Source organism: Sciurus vulgaris (assembly GCF_902686455.1).
Source record: "Sciurus vulgaris genome assembly, chromosome: 12".
NCBI classification, from domain to species: Eukaryota; Metazoa; Chordata; class Mammalia; order Rodentia; family Sciuridae; genus Sciurus; species Sciurus vulgaris.
The window spans coordinates 102,621,777-102,637,491 of NC_136473.1; the positions used below are offsets into that span (position 1 = coordinate 102,621,777).

Consider the following 15,715-nt stretch of genomic DNA (forward strand, 5'->3'; position numbering starts at 1 on the left):
CTGGTTGTCCCTCTTGGTACAACTCAGCTCACTGTCCTTAGTAGCATTTCATGCTCCTGGCACCCCTGATTTCCTATGGTCTCCACTGCAGCCTCAGCTTTACGCTCACAATGGCATGCACTGCTGGGGTCTATTTGTAGGGACTCTAACCCTGCCACCTTTGCCTGGCCTCCCAGACTTTCCTTTGAAATCTCTGTAGAAGACTCCATGACTTCCTTTCTGAATGCCTGCAAAATCAGCATTATATAGATGATGCCAAAGTCTGCCACTGCTGCAAGATCTTCCAGTACCTGGGTACAGCACAGCTGCAGTCCTGAGTGCCTAGATAGTTGAACAAGGCAAAGGAGTCCTGGGGAGACAATTCCCCGGGTGGCCCTGTGCAAGGAAGGCTCCTCAGGACTCCCAAACAACTCTGTGACCCTGTGGATGGGTGTGATCTTCATGATTCCTGAGATGATCTCAAGGCATCTTTCCCATTGAGCAGGTGCAAAGTACTTGGATTTTTTTTTTTTTTTTTAAATGGTCCTAGTATCTTAGGCAACCATACAACTTCAAACACATTTCTTCTCTGACCACAGTGCAAGCTTTTCAAAACTTCCCACTCTCCATTTTGCTCCCCATTCCATACCCATGCCACTGCCTGAATGCTGTGCTGCCTTGAAATTTCCTCTGCCAGATAAACCAGTCTGTTACCTTTAAACTCAGCCTCCCACAAAGTCTCAGGGCATGGACAAATTGTAGACAAGCTGTTCTGTGCCAGATATAATACAAATGGCCACTAGTGCACTTCCCTAATTTCCATCTGAAACCTCGGGAGTATAGCCTTTACCTTCACTGTCATATTCCTACTACCATTCTGGTCTTCTGGTTCCAGTATCAGAATCACCCATTAAGTTTTGCTTACAATGTTCGCAGCTTGCTCTAGCCTGCTTATTCAAACTTTTCCAAACTCCCCCCAGAAACCAATTCTAAAGACCTTTCTGAATCACATTACTAGATACACTCACAGCAAAGACCCCAATTCTCAGCTATGTTACTCAGCTTTCCTTTGCTGTTATAAATACTTAGACAAACCTACTCTTAAGGAGGAAACAATTTATCTTGGCTCATGGTTTCAATCCATCATCACTTGGCCCTGTCTCAAGGCAGAACACCATGGTGGGTAGCAGAGTGTAGGGCAAAGTTGCTTACCTCACGGCAGCCAGGAAGCAAAGACAGACAGAAAGGGGCCATGGTCCCAATATTTACCTTTTAGGGGTACATGCCCAATGACCTAACTTCTGTCCACTAGGTCTCATCTCCTAAAAGTTCCACTATCTCCCAAGAGCACCATGATCTGGGGACCAAGCCTCCAACACCTGAGCTCCGAGGAACATATAAATCATAACAACTCTATACCCAGTAAACAGTTACTCCCTCTTCGTATCCTTCCCAGTCACTGGTAACCACCATTCTATTCTCTGCCTCTATAAAACTCATGATGCTAGGTATCTTATATAAGTAGAATCAATCAAATCATATTTGTCTTTTTATGTCTACTCATTCCACACAGCATAAATCTACAATACATGTTGTAGTATGTTGCAGAATTCCATTCTTTTTAATGCTGAATAATGTTCCATTATACATATATACCCCATTTCAATCATTTATTCATCCACTTACAGATGCCTGGGTTGTTTCTTCTTTTTGATTGCTGTTAAAAATGTTACTATGAACACTGAAGCAAAAATATTTGTTTATTCTCTGCTTTCAATTGTTTTGGGTATACGCTCAAAAACAATTGCTGAATCACATGGCAATTTTGTATTATAGGAGAAATTTAATACAGTTTGAGTTTTCTACAGATGAGTAAATAATCGTAAATAATGATAAAATTTTCCCCTTTTTATTCCTTATAAAAAAAGCTTCTTTTATTTTACTATGCTGGTTAGGATCTCCAAATTGAAAAAATAATGAAAATGGACATCTTTTTTCTTGATGCTACAGAGAATGTTCCTAATGTATTCCCTATTACAGGATTTTGTAGACTTTCTGTTACATTCCCTTTGTCAGTTAAAAATATAACAAAAACCTTCAATTCTTTAGTCATTAAACATTTTAACCCAAATAGGCATGAAACCCACACAAGTTTTATTTATTCTCTAACTTGATCTAATCATTACTCCTCCAAAACTTTCCAACTATACTCTCTGAAATTCTTGGTCCTCTTCTGCAAAACCCCATTCTTAATCTTTCCTCAAGGAGCCTCTGTTCTTTTCTTGTAACTTGAACTTGGAGGTAGGTAGACATAATCCCACTGCTTACTCTTTACAATCCCTTTCCAGTTTATTATCTTACTTTCCTCCCTAAAGTCCTCTGTCATCTATTAAGTTCAAGGTTCTACAAGATCAGTGCTGTCCAATACAATAGCCACTAGCCAACATGTGACATGAAGCACTTGCAATGTGGCTAGTATAGCTGAGAAACTGAATTTTTATTTTTAAAATTTTTGTTTGATTCCTGAAGACATTTAATTCACAATCCACAAGAACCAAGAGCTCTTAATCATTCTTAATCTTTTAAGGGATTAAAGGTGACCAATGAGAAGTTATACCCTGAGGTTACACTTAAACTTTAATTTAAAAAACCAACAGACAACACACTTCTACAGAAGTCATCCAACACATGCTGCTGCTTAGTTATAACCTAAGAGGCACCCAGAGACTTAAAGGGCAGGCTGAGGAGAAGAAAAATACAGGTCCCCCTCTCAGCAGCCCAGGTCTGTGCATTCCTGTGCTCTCACCGCACCCATCTGAGCATGTAGAATCTGCCTCAGCATCGACCCTCCTGGGTCCAGTCCCACGGGCTCAGTACTTTCCGCTGGCAGCATGTTGGCAGTGGCTATACGCGCAAAGGTCCAGGAGGTTCTGACTGTTACATTTTTTCTCCTCTGGACCTTTGTGTGCCTTCTCTAGGGTCTCATGACTCAGCCTTTGCTGGGAAGGGCAACCTGTGGGCAGACTACTTCAGGAAGTGTGGTACTTCTCTGAATTCACACCACCCATCCATCTCGGCTATGAGACAGCCTGCCTTCACTGATGTCATGTAGTGATCAATGGCACCTTTGTCTCCCCTGATGCACTGCCCAACTCCATTGCGGGCAATGGGCTTGAAAGGGGCTGGTACTCGCCCTATGGCAAACATATTCTTGGGGTCCATAGAGCAGTTGACTGTCAGGTGCATCATTTCAAAATGGCCACAATGGAGAAACCACCTCTCAGGGCCAAAACTGTAAAACTGCCTTCCGTGAATTCAGTAGCTTCAGTGGAAGGTCCCTGTATGTCACAGAAGTTTTTCGGTTCTTTTCTTACTTTTTGTAGAAGTGGTACCCTTTCAACAAATTTAAGCTTAGGCTTTTTAGGAATAGAAACATCTTCATAGGATGCATTGGGAGCAGCATCTTTAGGCCAGCACTGGCGGGCAGGGCTGCCCTACGTTCGGACACAGATGCCCCAGGAGCAGTGTACTGGCTCAAGCCAGCAGCCTGCTCAGGACACTGCTTAGCCCCTTATTTTTATATTATTTTTTATTTTTTGTGGTGCTGGGAATTGAACTCAGGGCCATGTGCATGTGAGGCAAGTACTCTACCAACTGAGTTATATCCCAACCCTGAATTTTTATTTTAATAACTGAAACTTAATAGCAACACGTGGCTAGTGGTTATCATGCTAGCTAATACTACGTAAGATTTTAACACATTACTGTCACTTATTTACCTATTGTTATTCCCCCCGCTCTATCCTGAAGACTTTAGTGGAGAGAAAGAGCCTATGAAACGATACTACCCTTATCATAAATCTTAGTGATTGCAGTATTCAGAGATGATACTCCCAATACCCTGGTGTCTCAGTTTCTTGACTTCTGATCCTCCAATGATTTTATCTTCCACCACTTTTATCTTCCACTCCTTCTGTCACCTTGAATTAATTATCTGATACCACTGGGACCTCCAATTCAGTGACCACACTACCTTTCTACTGTTCATCATCTCCCTCCTTTCACTTGGCGTGGTTTCCTCATGTATCAATAAAACAATTCCTGAAGTCTCCCTCTTTCATCTCTTGTGCTACCCTGGAGCTCTCTGATACAAACACAGTTTGAAAAAATCTCAGCTCTGATTAGATACAATTCTTAGCCCTACTCCAGACTTATGCTGGGCATATGAACCTGGTTGGGAATACATAACTTTATTGACTGGTTTCACTGTAAATTCATGATCCAAAGCCTCAAGTGTATTCTTCATAAAGGCCTATCAAGTCTATTAAGTTCTCTTATGTACTGTGATTTCACTGTCCTGCATGACTTTCATTTCCCTTTCTTCAACCCTTCAGCACTTCTTCCTCAAAATTCTCAAACCTTGCTTCTTCTATTTCTGAAGAACCAAGGCAATCAAAAGAATGTCTACAGAATCCCACCATCCAATCTACCAATTTACCTGCATCTGTAGCCAAACACATCCCCTTTCCTCCTGTTAAAGTGGACAAACTATTCCTGCTACCCCAGAGTCTCAGCTAGTCAGGAGTACTGCTGGAGTGCTGCTCTTCCTTTTGTAGTTTTCCCCATTCTACTATGTCATTTCCCCCAGCACTAAAACATACTGTCATGGATTCCGATTAATAAACAAAACACTTCACCTCACATCTTTTGTCTTTTATTCCTCCCCAGCTACTGCCAGATTTCTTTGCAGCATAATTTCTCTCCAGTTCTTTATAGCAAAATTACTCAAAAGATGCCCCGCTTCTTTGCCACCAATCCCTCAAGTCCAATCCATTCTTCACCTCCCCACTGGAGTGAAGCCACTCTTGCCAAGTCACCAATCCTCTCTAACTGTCAGATTTAATGGGCATCTCAAAGCTCTCACTCATTCAACTTACTGTCAGCATTTTGGCAAAGGTGATCAATCTTTCTTAAAACATGTGCTTTTAACCCGACTATGGAAAACTTCCCCTGCCTATCATTTCCTTTGCTGATTCCTCTCCCTGTTTCCGATGTTTGTATCTCAAAGGGTGTCCCAGGTTTTCCACCTGTGCTCATTCCTTAGGATTCCACCTAGCTCTAAATACTTTATGCTGATGACCACCGCATCTCTCCGGTCCCAAACACTCCTTTAAACTTGTATATCTAACTGACTGTAATTTACAGTTAACATGGATTTTCGTTTATTTTTTAAGTACTTAGTTCCAATTGCTCCTTTCTCCCAGACTCTGTTAGCCACTAACTTATCATCTATCTTTAGGACTCCCCTATTCTTGACATTTCTTTTCTCCCCCCTTTCCATACTTTTTTATTGGTGCACTTTAGTTGTGGGATTTGTTGTCACATATTTATACATGCACACAATAGAACAACATAATTTAGCCAAGGGTTACCCAATATGTCCCCATTCCCTCTTCTCCTCCCTTCCCCGATCCCTTTCCTCTACTCTATTGATCTCCATTCAATTTTTGTAGGATTCCTCCACCTTTCTTTTCCTTTCTCCCTTCTAATTTTCTACATATTACATGGATGTTTATCAATTCAAACCCAGTATGTGTAAAATAGAGCCACACCCTGTAAGCTCTATGTCTCTCTGGCTATGAGTAAGCAGCATTTCTGCTGTGATTCAGTGTCATCTCTCTGAATGCATCTCCTAGCCACTAATCCTAGGCTAAGTCCATCGTGTCAACAATGACTGCCCTGCTGTTCTCTAAACATAACTATAACTTTTTATACTCAAAATTCTCAACTCCCAGATAGTCACATAAATGGTTACCTTAATTTTCAAAGGTATCTCTCTGCTATAATTTTGATCTGGAATGTTCCAAAAGGCCCCCGTGTCAAAGGCTTGGTCCCTAGCTCAAGTGCTACTGGGAAGTGGTGAAATGTGTGTGTGTGGGGGGGAGAAGGGGCAAGGAGAAGGAAGTTAGGTCACTAGGGTATGTCCTTCAAAGGAATATTGGGATCCCAGTCCCTTCCTGTCTCTCTCTGCTCCAGGTTACCATGATGTGAGCATCCTGCTTCACCAAGTGCTGTCCCAGTGACATACTGTCTTGCCACAGGTGCAAAGCAACAGGACCAATCGACGTAGACTGGTGGAAACTTCTGAAACTGAGTCAAAATAAATCTTCCCTCCTTTAAGCTAATTATCTCAGTGATGAAAAGCTGACTGACTACCCATTTACACTTACGAGGAATTCTCTTTCCACATTACATAAACAGTGTTGCCCGCTTTCCTTTCTATCCTGTTTACTTCAGAGCACTTTATCACTATGATATGTCATTTATTTAATTCCAGTTGATCATTCTCAAGTAGAATCTAAGTTGTATAAGAATGGGACTTTGTATCATTCAGACAATTAGTGCTTGACACAGTGAGGAATATTTTAAAATTTAATACAAACACCAAAGCTTTGTTTCAGATTAATGTAGTTGTTACCAAATAAAATAACTTCCATGCAAACACATGAGGGATAACAAATATATCTTCAAGGAAAATAAAAATTAACTTGAAGGAAATGTATATCATTTCTAAACTATAGAAGTCAGAGTACAATGCTTTACCCTAAAACTTTTAAGATGGAACACATAATTGTTTATTTATAAGCATTTCCATTGGCCCATGAAATTCAAATTTTAAGGGAAGAGAATAAAGGCCATAATTTAAAAGAATTCTTTTAGAGTAGAAAAACGTTTAACTCAGATGTTCCTATAACACAATTAAACAAGATAAGTTCTTTCACACTGTTTTTCTAATATAGGAATCCACCTGGTTTTCATGAACAAGTTACACTTTAATAATAAAAAAAAAATAGGTTTTTAAGGTTAGGTCTTTAAGCACGGGGCCTTTAAAACACATGAAACCTTTGTAAAAACATGTAGTAAACTCTAAACAAAATCATTGGCCTTTAACATGAAATAGTACTGAATATAAACACATTTAATTCAAAATATTACACGTATAAAATCTAAATGAAAAATACCTGGAAAAATTGAATGCAGTATCATGTCACTCAAAGAGGAAAATACACAAATTTGCAAATGTCAAAATTCAAACTCTAACCTTTTCAATGTAATAGAACCAAAAATGATTAGTACACATCATCAGAACGTATAGTAATACCACCTAAGTCCATGTTGAACATTAGATTTTCCATTAATCATAAAGAAAAAACTGTAAGGTTTATGACTAAATTGTAAACAGTAAATTTAGATTTTCCTCAAACTTACCAAAATCATAATCTTCACATGATTAAATTTTTTTGCAATTTTCTTGCCTTCATACTTTCCCATCAGCAAATATGAAACACTATGTTTGTCAAAGATACTTAAAGAGGATATAAAAATGATTCTCTAAGAAGAAACCAAAGTATAAAACTGTAATCTAATCACAAATTACATGAAAAATCTGTGAATTGCTTAAGGGGAGAAAAATGCAGGTTTCAAAGAATAAAGTACAATGTAATTTAAAAGAATTATTATTAAAAATTCTTATCTATTATCATAATATTAACCTTTATAAGAACAAAAGAAATTAATACACCTTTACTTCCCACAGGAAGCCTAACATTTCATTAATGAAGAGTACTCACCGCCCATGTTTTTGTCAATCTGAAAATTGGGGCACTCTGTAAGCCAGAAACCACTGCCATGAGTGCATGAAGGTTATTCAGCTCATATAGTTTCTGAAGATTTAAGAAAAGAGGGAAGAATGGACAAGAAATTTTAAAACAAATACAAGAAAAATAAAGATTAGTAAGTCAATGTACACAGTTGGTCTTGTTCCAGGATTTACTACCCTCACTGTTGCAACCTACTCTATTTAAAGTAGATTGTTTTCAGCCCCCCAAAACCCTTCCATTTTAACCTTGATATTGTCCCTAAGCACTGGGAATAAATCTGCCTCTAAAAGGGTAATATACTTAAAAAACATGTTATGGTTCAGTATCAAGTTTACCTTGTATGAACACATACCCTGACTCTAGTAGAAGATTCATTCCTTAATCTTCTGTTAAGCCTCTGTTTTTTTTTTTTTTTTTTTTTTTTTTTTTTTTTTTTTTTTCTGGTGCTGGGGATTCAACCCAGGGCCTTGTGCTTGCAAGGCAAGCACTCTACCAACTGAGCTATATCCCCAGCCCAAGCCTCTGTTTTTTGTTTTCCAAGTTTCAAGAAAGTTTCTACCTAGGATGATCATCTGGTTTCCTGCCCAATATTCCCATTATTCTAGATCGTCTCAATCCCTTGCTTCCTACTGCCTAAAACTCCAGATTCTTTGTTTCTCATTCATTTTATAGTGTGCATGCAGAAAACACCTACCTAACTCTAGGTTCCATCCATTTGCCTAGAGATTTGACATTTATTCTAATTTGCCTGGTAGAATTTTGTCATACTTTCTGATACTTACAATTCCAAAGGTCCTGTCTAAAATTCAGTCATTTTACAACAGTCCTAACTCTGCTAGCGGTAAGCCCAGGTCTAGAAAATGCTGTGGGTCGGACATTTAAATGAAAACCCAAAGAAAACAAATAAAATAAAAAAATATATAAAACAGTATATAAACCTTTACATAGGAAGGTTATCTAACCTACTTCAGAAACTATTCATTCAATATCTTATGTGAAGCATTTACTATAAACTAGGCACCATGTTCGACTCTACATATGCAAAAATAAAAATGATCTATAAGGAAAAGAACTCCTGCCTCAGTTTCCAGCCTGTTGGCATGCCCTACAGATTTCAGACTTGCCAGCTCATATAACCTCATGAGCCAATTCCTAAAATCTCTTCATACATGTTTACATGGAGTGTTATTGGTTCTGTCTCTCTGGAGAACACTGACTGACACAATCTACTAAAAGAAGAGTCAGACCTGCTAATTTTATAACAAACAATACAGAAGGCAGAGAGTCAGAACATAGCAACTTAAGAGAGTGGTGAGAAAAAAATCAGTTATGAATTAGAGCTTGGGATAAAGGCAAAGGCTGTCAAATATAACTCAAGGTCTAAAAGTTTAAGAATTAAATGATTATTTGATGAGGAAGCTGAGATATGTTTGATGGGAAAATTGGTGATTTTCAGTGTAACTACATTATGTTAATAAAAATATGTAAATAAAAAACCAAAAAACTAGAAAATAATGGAAATCCAGAATCTATGAGAAAAGTCATTAATTTCTACTAGCTAAAATCCAGTATTTATCTGACTTACTGCAAAGAATGCTAATTTTATGACACTTCTGCAAATTTGCAGAAGACTTCTTCTGCCACCTAGTGCCACAGAATTTGATAGAATTCAATTGTTTCCACGTGCTCAAGTAAAACACGGCAAGAGTCAAGGCCTGCATCAGCTGCAAACACAGTACTTTCACTTCATTCTACCTTCTTCATTGATGGGTGAGTTAGTTTATGTATTTATTATGAAAATCGTGAACAATGAGCTTGGCTACAATCGCCACACTTCTCAGTGAACTAAATATAAATCTGAAGTTGTTCAGGTTTATCTCATTATACTCTTTAAATTCTGAGTATCCATGAAATCGAAGCTCCCTTGCTCCTGCTCTATGTACTATCTATGCCACACAATAACTGCTCAGTTAACAGATTTGGTAACATCACATACACTATTTTTTTTTACAAGTCATTCTCCACATGGTTGGTCAGGGTTGATCTATTTCAGAAGCAATTCTGTTTTTGCCTACTTGATCATAATTATATGGCTTTCTCCATCACCTTCAGAATAGTCTCATACTTCATAAATACCATAATCTGACCTCTGTCTACTTATCCAGTGAAATAGATCATGTAATTTAGCTACTAAAGAAGAATGGATATAAAAGAAAGAGGAGGAAAACAAGAGGAATAAAGGAAAATGTAGAGAAAATAAGCATTCAATAAATAAAAAGACTGACATTAATCAACAGGTACTATTTTTCCAGTCTCAATAAAACAGTAAAGTATTATTGGCAAATATTGACTAAAAACATTAATGAAGAGTTGAATTACAAAATAAAAACAAGTTTTTCTTACCTTAGCAGTTTTAATATAGTGGCTCAAAACTTCTGCTCTAATTTTTAATGTTTGAGCATGAAGAATCTCTCTTACAACCCAAAAGCTTACCTGTAAATACAAATTAAAATCACTTGAAGGGCAAGATTATTTACTTGCTAGGATCAAATTAATGAAGAAAACTATTTGATGAATTTCCAATAGTGGCTTTAAAAAACACCGTTTTCTTTTGCCCTTGACTTATCACAGCCAATCTTCAAATATTGCACTTTCTTCAGACACAGAAATACAATGTGTGTGCCCAAACATAAAAACATCATTAATAAATCAAAGTTTATATAAAGTTTTATGGAAAGGCTGAGGTTGTGGCTCAGTGGTAGAGCTCTTGCCTGCCATGTGAGAGTCACGGGGTTGGATTCTCAGCACCACATATAAATGAATAAAATAAAGGTCTATCAACATCTTAAAAAAAGAGTTTTAGGGAAAAGAGCTAAGAGAATGCAACACGACCAGAGCAGTACAACACGAAACTACACAAATACAATTTTTTGTGTGTGCTGCATTTTGAAATATTTTGGCAGAATTAGGTTAAGTTCTAAAATCAGACATTGTTGAAGACACTACTAATAGCCTGTTTTTCTGTGGCTGTGTAATCCTACACTGTCATTTGTTTATACTAAGCAGAATTATAAGCATGAAGGTTCCCAAGAATGGTTTTCTTTTTATGACTAAAACAAAATGCCATAAAAAAATACATATCCGAGTTAGCATTCTCATATTAAGACTGCATTTCAAAAATCTGATGCTTTCTAATTCAAAGAAACCATCTTCTTGATATGGAATTTTCCAGCTGTGGCATCATACCAGTGCTCAAAAAGTTTTGGATTTTGAAGCATTTCACATTTGGATTTTCAGATGAAGAATGTTCAACCTGTATATTATTCTGAGATTGCTGTTTATTATGTAGGATAAAGCAAATGAGGGGACTATTAGACCCTGTATCATGCTCTGTGTTCTTTGGAAAGAAACCAGGATACCGGATGTGGAAGAAAAAGGACATGAAAATATAATATAGAAGAGATGATATAAAGATTCTACTCCTAAGTATCTGAAGTAGCAATATAAATTTATGTCATATTTTACAAAGTTGTGTATTACATATAGATATACAAATATCCTAGATAAATCTGCTAAAAAGACCTAGAAAAATCATCATCACCCAAGTAGCAACAAGCATCCTTGGCATCCAGATCCATTTTCCACTGTTAAGAAACCAGGACTTCTTAAAGAAATGTGGATTCCACACAGGGGGCAGAAAATACACAAAATAAACCTTTATACTCTGGCTTACCAGAGTATAAAGAAATGATTATGAACTACTAGGTCATGACAAAGACATGAAAGTCAATCTGAATAGACTCCCACTGGCCAAAAATAGGACAACATGAAAATGGATTGAAACTCTTAGGTTTAAATCTATCAGTTTATAATGATATATATATTTTTAAAAAAATCTGGTCACCATCTAAGGATGACAGATCACCAATTCATTATATTTAAAAATACTCCCTCCTATCCCAGGAAAATGGGCTTCTGGGCAAGCAAATACCAACTAAGAGAAAATGTCTCTTCATACAAGTATTCCAATGAAAAAAGAAATCAGGAAATGAGAATTTACCTCTAATAAGCCCAATTAACAGATTTGCACACAATTATCAAAGAGACAACCAGATATTATGTGTCTCCTGATGAGCAAAGTACAACACAATCTATACTCTTGCCAAGGAGATTGAACCTGATCCAGAACCTTTGGAACCAGCAGCTATTTGCAAAAAACAGAGTACGCTTTACTCCACAGGATGCAATCTAGGTCAAAATGCCTGGGTTGTACCATACAGATAATTGGTAAAGAAAATAAAGGCATAAAGGGGGAAATTGTAGATTAAAAAATCTTAAAACATCAAAATTTAAAAACAAAACAAGAAATAAAAGGAAGTTAGTACTGTTAAGAGAATGGCTCTTTTTGGAGGAAAAAGGATGTGCCCGGGGTGGGGCACATGGATGGAGCATCTAGGGCAGCTGGAAATGTTATTTTTTGACCTGAGTAGTGACTATAAGAATATTTGCCTAATGATAATTAAACCATACATTTATTTTGTGGTTACACCCATGTTTTATGTTACAATAAGTAGTTTAAAGCAAATAAGAAATAAGGAAATAAAAAATGACAAAGATCTAGAAATGGTAGAACTTCTAAAACTGGGTACAAAAATGAACATTCTGGTAGATCTATTATACAGCACGGTAAGTGTAATTAATAATGTATACTGTACCTGAATTTGCTAAGAGAACAGATTTTAAATATTCTCATAAGAATATAATCATTTCACATGAGGTACCTATTAATCAACTTGATTTAGTCATTCTATAATGTATGCATATATCAAAATACCATGTTGTACACACGAATGTATACAATTTGTCTATTTAAAAATTAAAAACTTGGGGGCTGGGGATATAGCTCAGTTGGTAGAGTGCCTGCCTCGCATGCACAAGGCCCTGGGTTCAACCCCCAGCACCGCAAAAAAAAAAATTAAAAACTTGGAACAGTCAGAATGAAAGTTCCTTGAAGGTAGCGATCTCTATTTTTCTTATTCACTGATATATCCCAAACATCTAGAACAGTGCCTAGGACATAGGAGGAATTTAATAAACATTTATCAAAAGAAAATGAGAGATAAAGTCATTTTACACAAATTGGGCTGCAAAGTGTGATGATAGTATTGATAAGAATATGCAGAAAGGAAAACTCTTATAATACTACTCTGCTGGTAGGAATATAAATTATATAACTGGAAAATAAAACTTTTCTACGGCTAAGCATGAATATACTCTATGACTCAAATTTTATATCAAGGGGCATATTATTTCTAATAGAGCATTATGTTCTTCACCCATTTTATAATATTAATTCAGTGAGTCTAAGCAGCAATTTTTTCAACTGATTTTTCTAACAGAAAAGATCAAAGTACATATCATCTAATACAAGAACTCAACTATGTTGAGTTGCAACATATATTATATCTTACTATACGTCACAGTAAATAGTTTGAAAGCCCCTGCCTACAGAATGTACTAAACAAAGGCAGCAAGAGACTTTTGTTCTTTGTTAAGAGCAAAAAATTAAGAAATATACCTCATGGTCACCCTCAAAAGAATGATAATTCATTCTGATATATTCATGCAAAGAAATCTGGAGAGCAGTGAAAAAAAATCAATGTACTGGAGCTACAACATGCATCACCAAGGATACCTCAGAGAACCACACCCGATGCAAAAAGTCATGGTAGCATATATCTAGTATGATTGTTGGTGCTAAGCAAGGCAGGCACCTTCAGGGGAAAACTCCGGTATTAAAGCACATTCAAAGTTGTCCTTTCTGTTTCAGCCAAGAGTCTTTGAAACAACTTGCAGAAGAACTGACGTCACCAGGCTACCATGACTCATTCTTTTAGGTGACCTGGAGTATACCTGGCTTATTATAATATTGGCCTGAACATGCCTAGAAGTGTTTAGGTTCACCATCTAACCCTTTTTGACCATGGGGGTATATGACTATGAACTGAGCATGCCCATAAATGTGTCTGCCATCTGACCTTCTTGAAATATGATTCTAAAACTGAGCATGCTCAGAAACATGTCTGTACCTATAATATTCTTCTATATGAACATTATAAGCTCCCTGAATAAAATCCCCATGCTTCCATTTCTCAGAGGGCATTGCTTTGCAAACAACCTTAGTGCTCCCTTCCCTGCTGCAGGTAATAGTCTTCTCCATCTTTTTTATCTCCTACTTGTGGTTTTTGGCTTTGTGCTCACCAAGATGGGAACACATTACATTCATTTAGATGATGGTATAATGTAAAAAGATGAAAAATAAGCATGATTATACAACATGTTGATACAAATCTATATCCCTGTGTAAAGACACAAATATTTCTGGGAAATCTAAAACAGGAATTAGGAAGGAGTTAAAAAATTTACTAAAAAAAGGAAAAAGGAAAAAAAGCACATATATAGATCTCTAGATAATGGTACCTACTGAGTGAAAACAGAGGGAAGAGCACAGAAAAACAATTCAACAGTGTTTAGTAATATTCTTATGTGATGAATTCAGCTGTTATAATGCTTTTTAACATGGTATATTATATATATTATGTGTTATATATTATAAAGTTACAATGCTTTTTAACATATATGGGGTTAATCATATAAATTGATCATTTTTAGAGGCTAAAAATGGCCATAAGTGGGCAATTTCATATGACTCAAATACTTAGCACACTCATTGAAATACATCAATTATTTCATAAAAAAGTAAATCTTAGAAAACATTTATTTATAAGATATTAACTATAGTTGCTTTATTCAGGGTTTATAATCATATATAAAAATCTTACATTCATAGTCAAAAATGTTACACCTTAAAGATAGTTCTTTAACTATTTTTTTAAAAAATACATATATTTTTAAGTTGTCAATGGACCTTTATTTTATTTATTTATATGTGGTGCTGAGGATCGAGCCCAGGGCCTCACACATGTTAGGCAAGCGCTCTACAACTGAGCTACACCAACCCAGTTCCTTAACTTTTTGTTATGGAAAACCACAAGTGTTTACTGGACTAGACAGAAGATAATAATAAAGTCCCAGTACACACCAACTATCCTTAACAATCAAGTCACTGCCAAGTTTTTTACCTGTACTGTCTTACCATCCTCCTATGCCCTGGTAATATGAGGAAGCAAATGAGACAACATAACTGCTTCTAAATTTTTTTAAAAAGTTCTTTTTAATAAACATAACTTTTTAACTCCTAAAAAGACTAATTGTTAACACTATCATATTTCTAATCAAATTTCCAATTACCTAAAGAGAGCACTGAAAAGAATTTAACACAGTTTTCTCTTGAATTAAAGGCGGGGCAGGAAGTCACTGGCCAGAAGTATGATCATATCATCAGAAAAATACTGAGATGGAGGGATTATTGAAAGAATAATATGTTCAAGTAATTAATATAAAAATCTAATTAAAAGTAAAGAAAAGAAACAAAGGAAAGCAGAAACTAAAAAACTGGAAAACTGATTCCTGAGAAGCAAAGCACACAGGCAAAGATTCACTGCTAGTTTAGGGCAGCTAAAACTCAAGCAGGTGGTCAGTCCGAATGGCTTCCTAAGGGCTTGAAAACCAAGACAGTACTAAGGCTGCTATCCTGACTAACAAATGAGAGGAAAATTTCTAGAAAGGAGGGAGAGATAGAGGGAAATGTCCCAATGGACAAATAGCTGTATAATCAATTCCTTGGCTGACCTTGGACCCTAGTGCATGGGGAGCGGAAACTACAAGACCAACTGAAAACAAAATCTAGACGGCTAAAAGAAATTATCTGCTCCCCACAGAGAAAGAGAATTTGGATGATCAATCCAGCCAAGGAGACTGCTTGCTAAAATAAAAACCAAACCCTATGAAATAGAGTCCAGAATCTCTGTAACATATTGTCCACATGCTGAGTATACAAATGAAAAAAACTACCAGATGTGCAGAGAAACAGACTGAGAATTGAGAGGAAGCATTTGCTGGGTGCAATGGTGCACGCCTATAATCCCAGTGGCTTAGGAGGCTATGGCAAGGAA

The 15,715-nt window shown here is 36.7% G+C and overlaps 1 protein-coding gene and 1 pseudogene across 5 annotated transcripts in view; both read right to left on the reverse strand.

The window, feature by feature from the left end:
- RALGPS2 (Ral GEF with PH domain and SH3 binding motif 2) overlaps positions 1 to 15,715 on the reverse strand; it is a 161,999-nt gene that overhangs the window by 73,139 nt on the left and 73,145 nt on the right. For all 4 annotated transcript variants that reach the window (XM_079105939.1, XM_079105941.1, XM_079105938.1 and 1 more), the window contains exons 6-7: positions 10,044 to 10,133; positions 7,611 to 7,703 (exon numbers count right to left, since the gene is read on the reverse strand). In XM_079105939.1, coding sequence (XP_078962065.1) covers positions 7,611 to 7,703; positions 10,044 to 10,133 — 183 coding nt within the window. The remainder of the gene's footprint in view (positions 1 to 7,610; positions 7,704 to 10,043; positions 10,134 to 15,715) is intronic.
- Positions 2,060 to 4,925, reverse strand: LOC306641427 (large ribosomal subunit protein uL16m-like; annotated as a pseudogene). The gene is made up of 2 exons: positions 4,917 to 4,925; positions 2,060 to 3,473 (listed from the first exon to the last, which is right to left on the reverse strand). The product of its transcript is annotated as a large ribosomal subunit protein uL16m-like (transcript).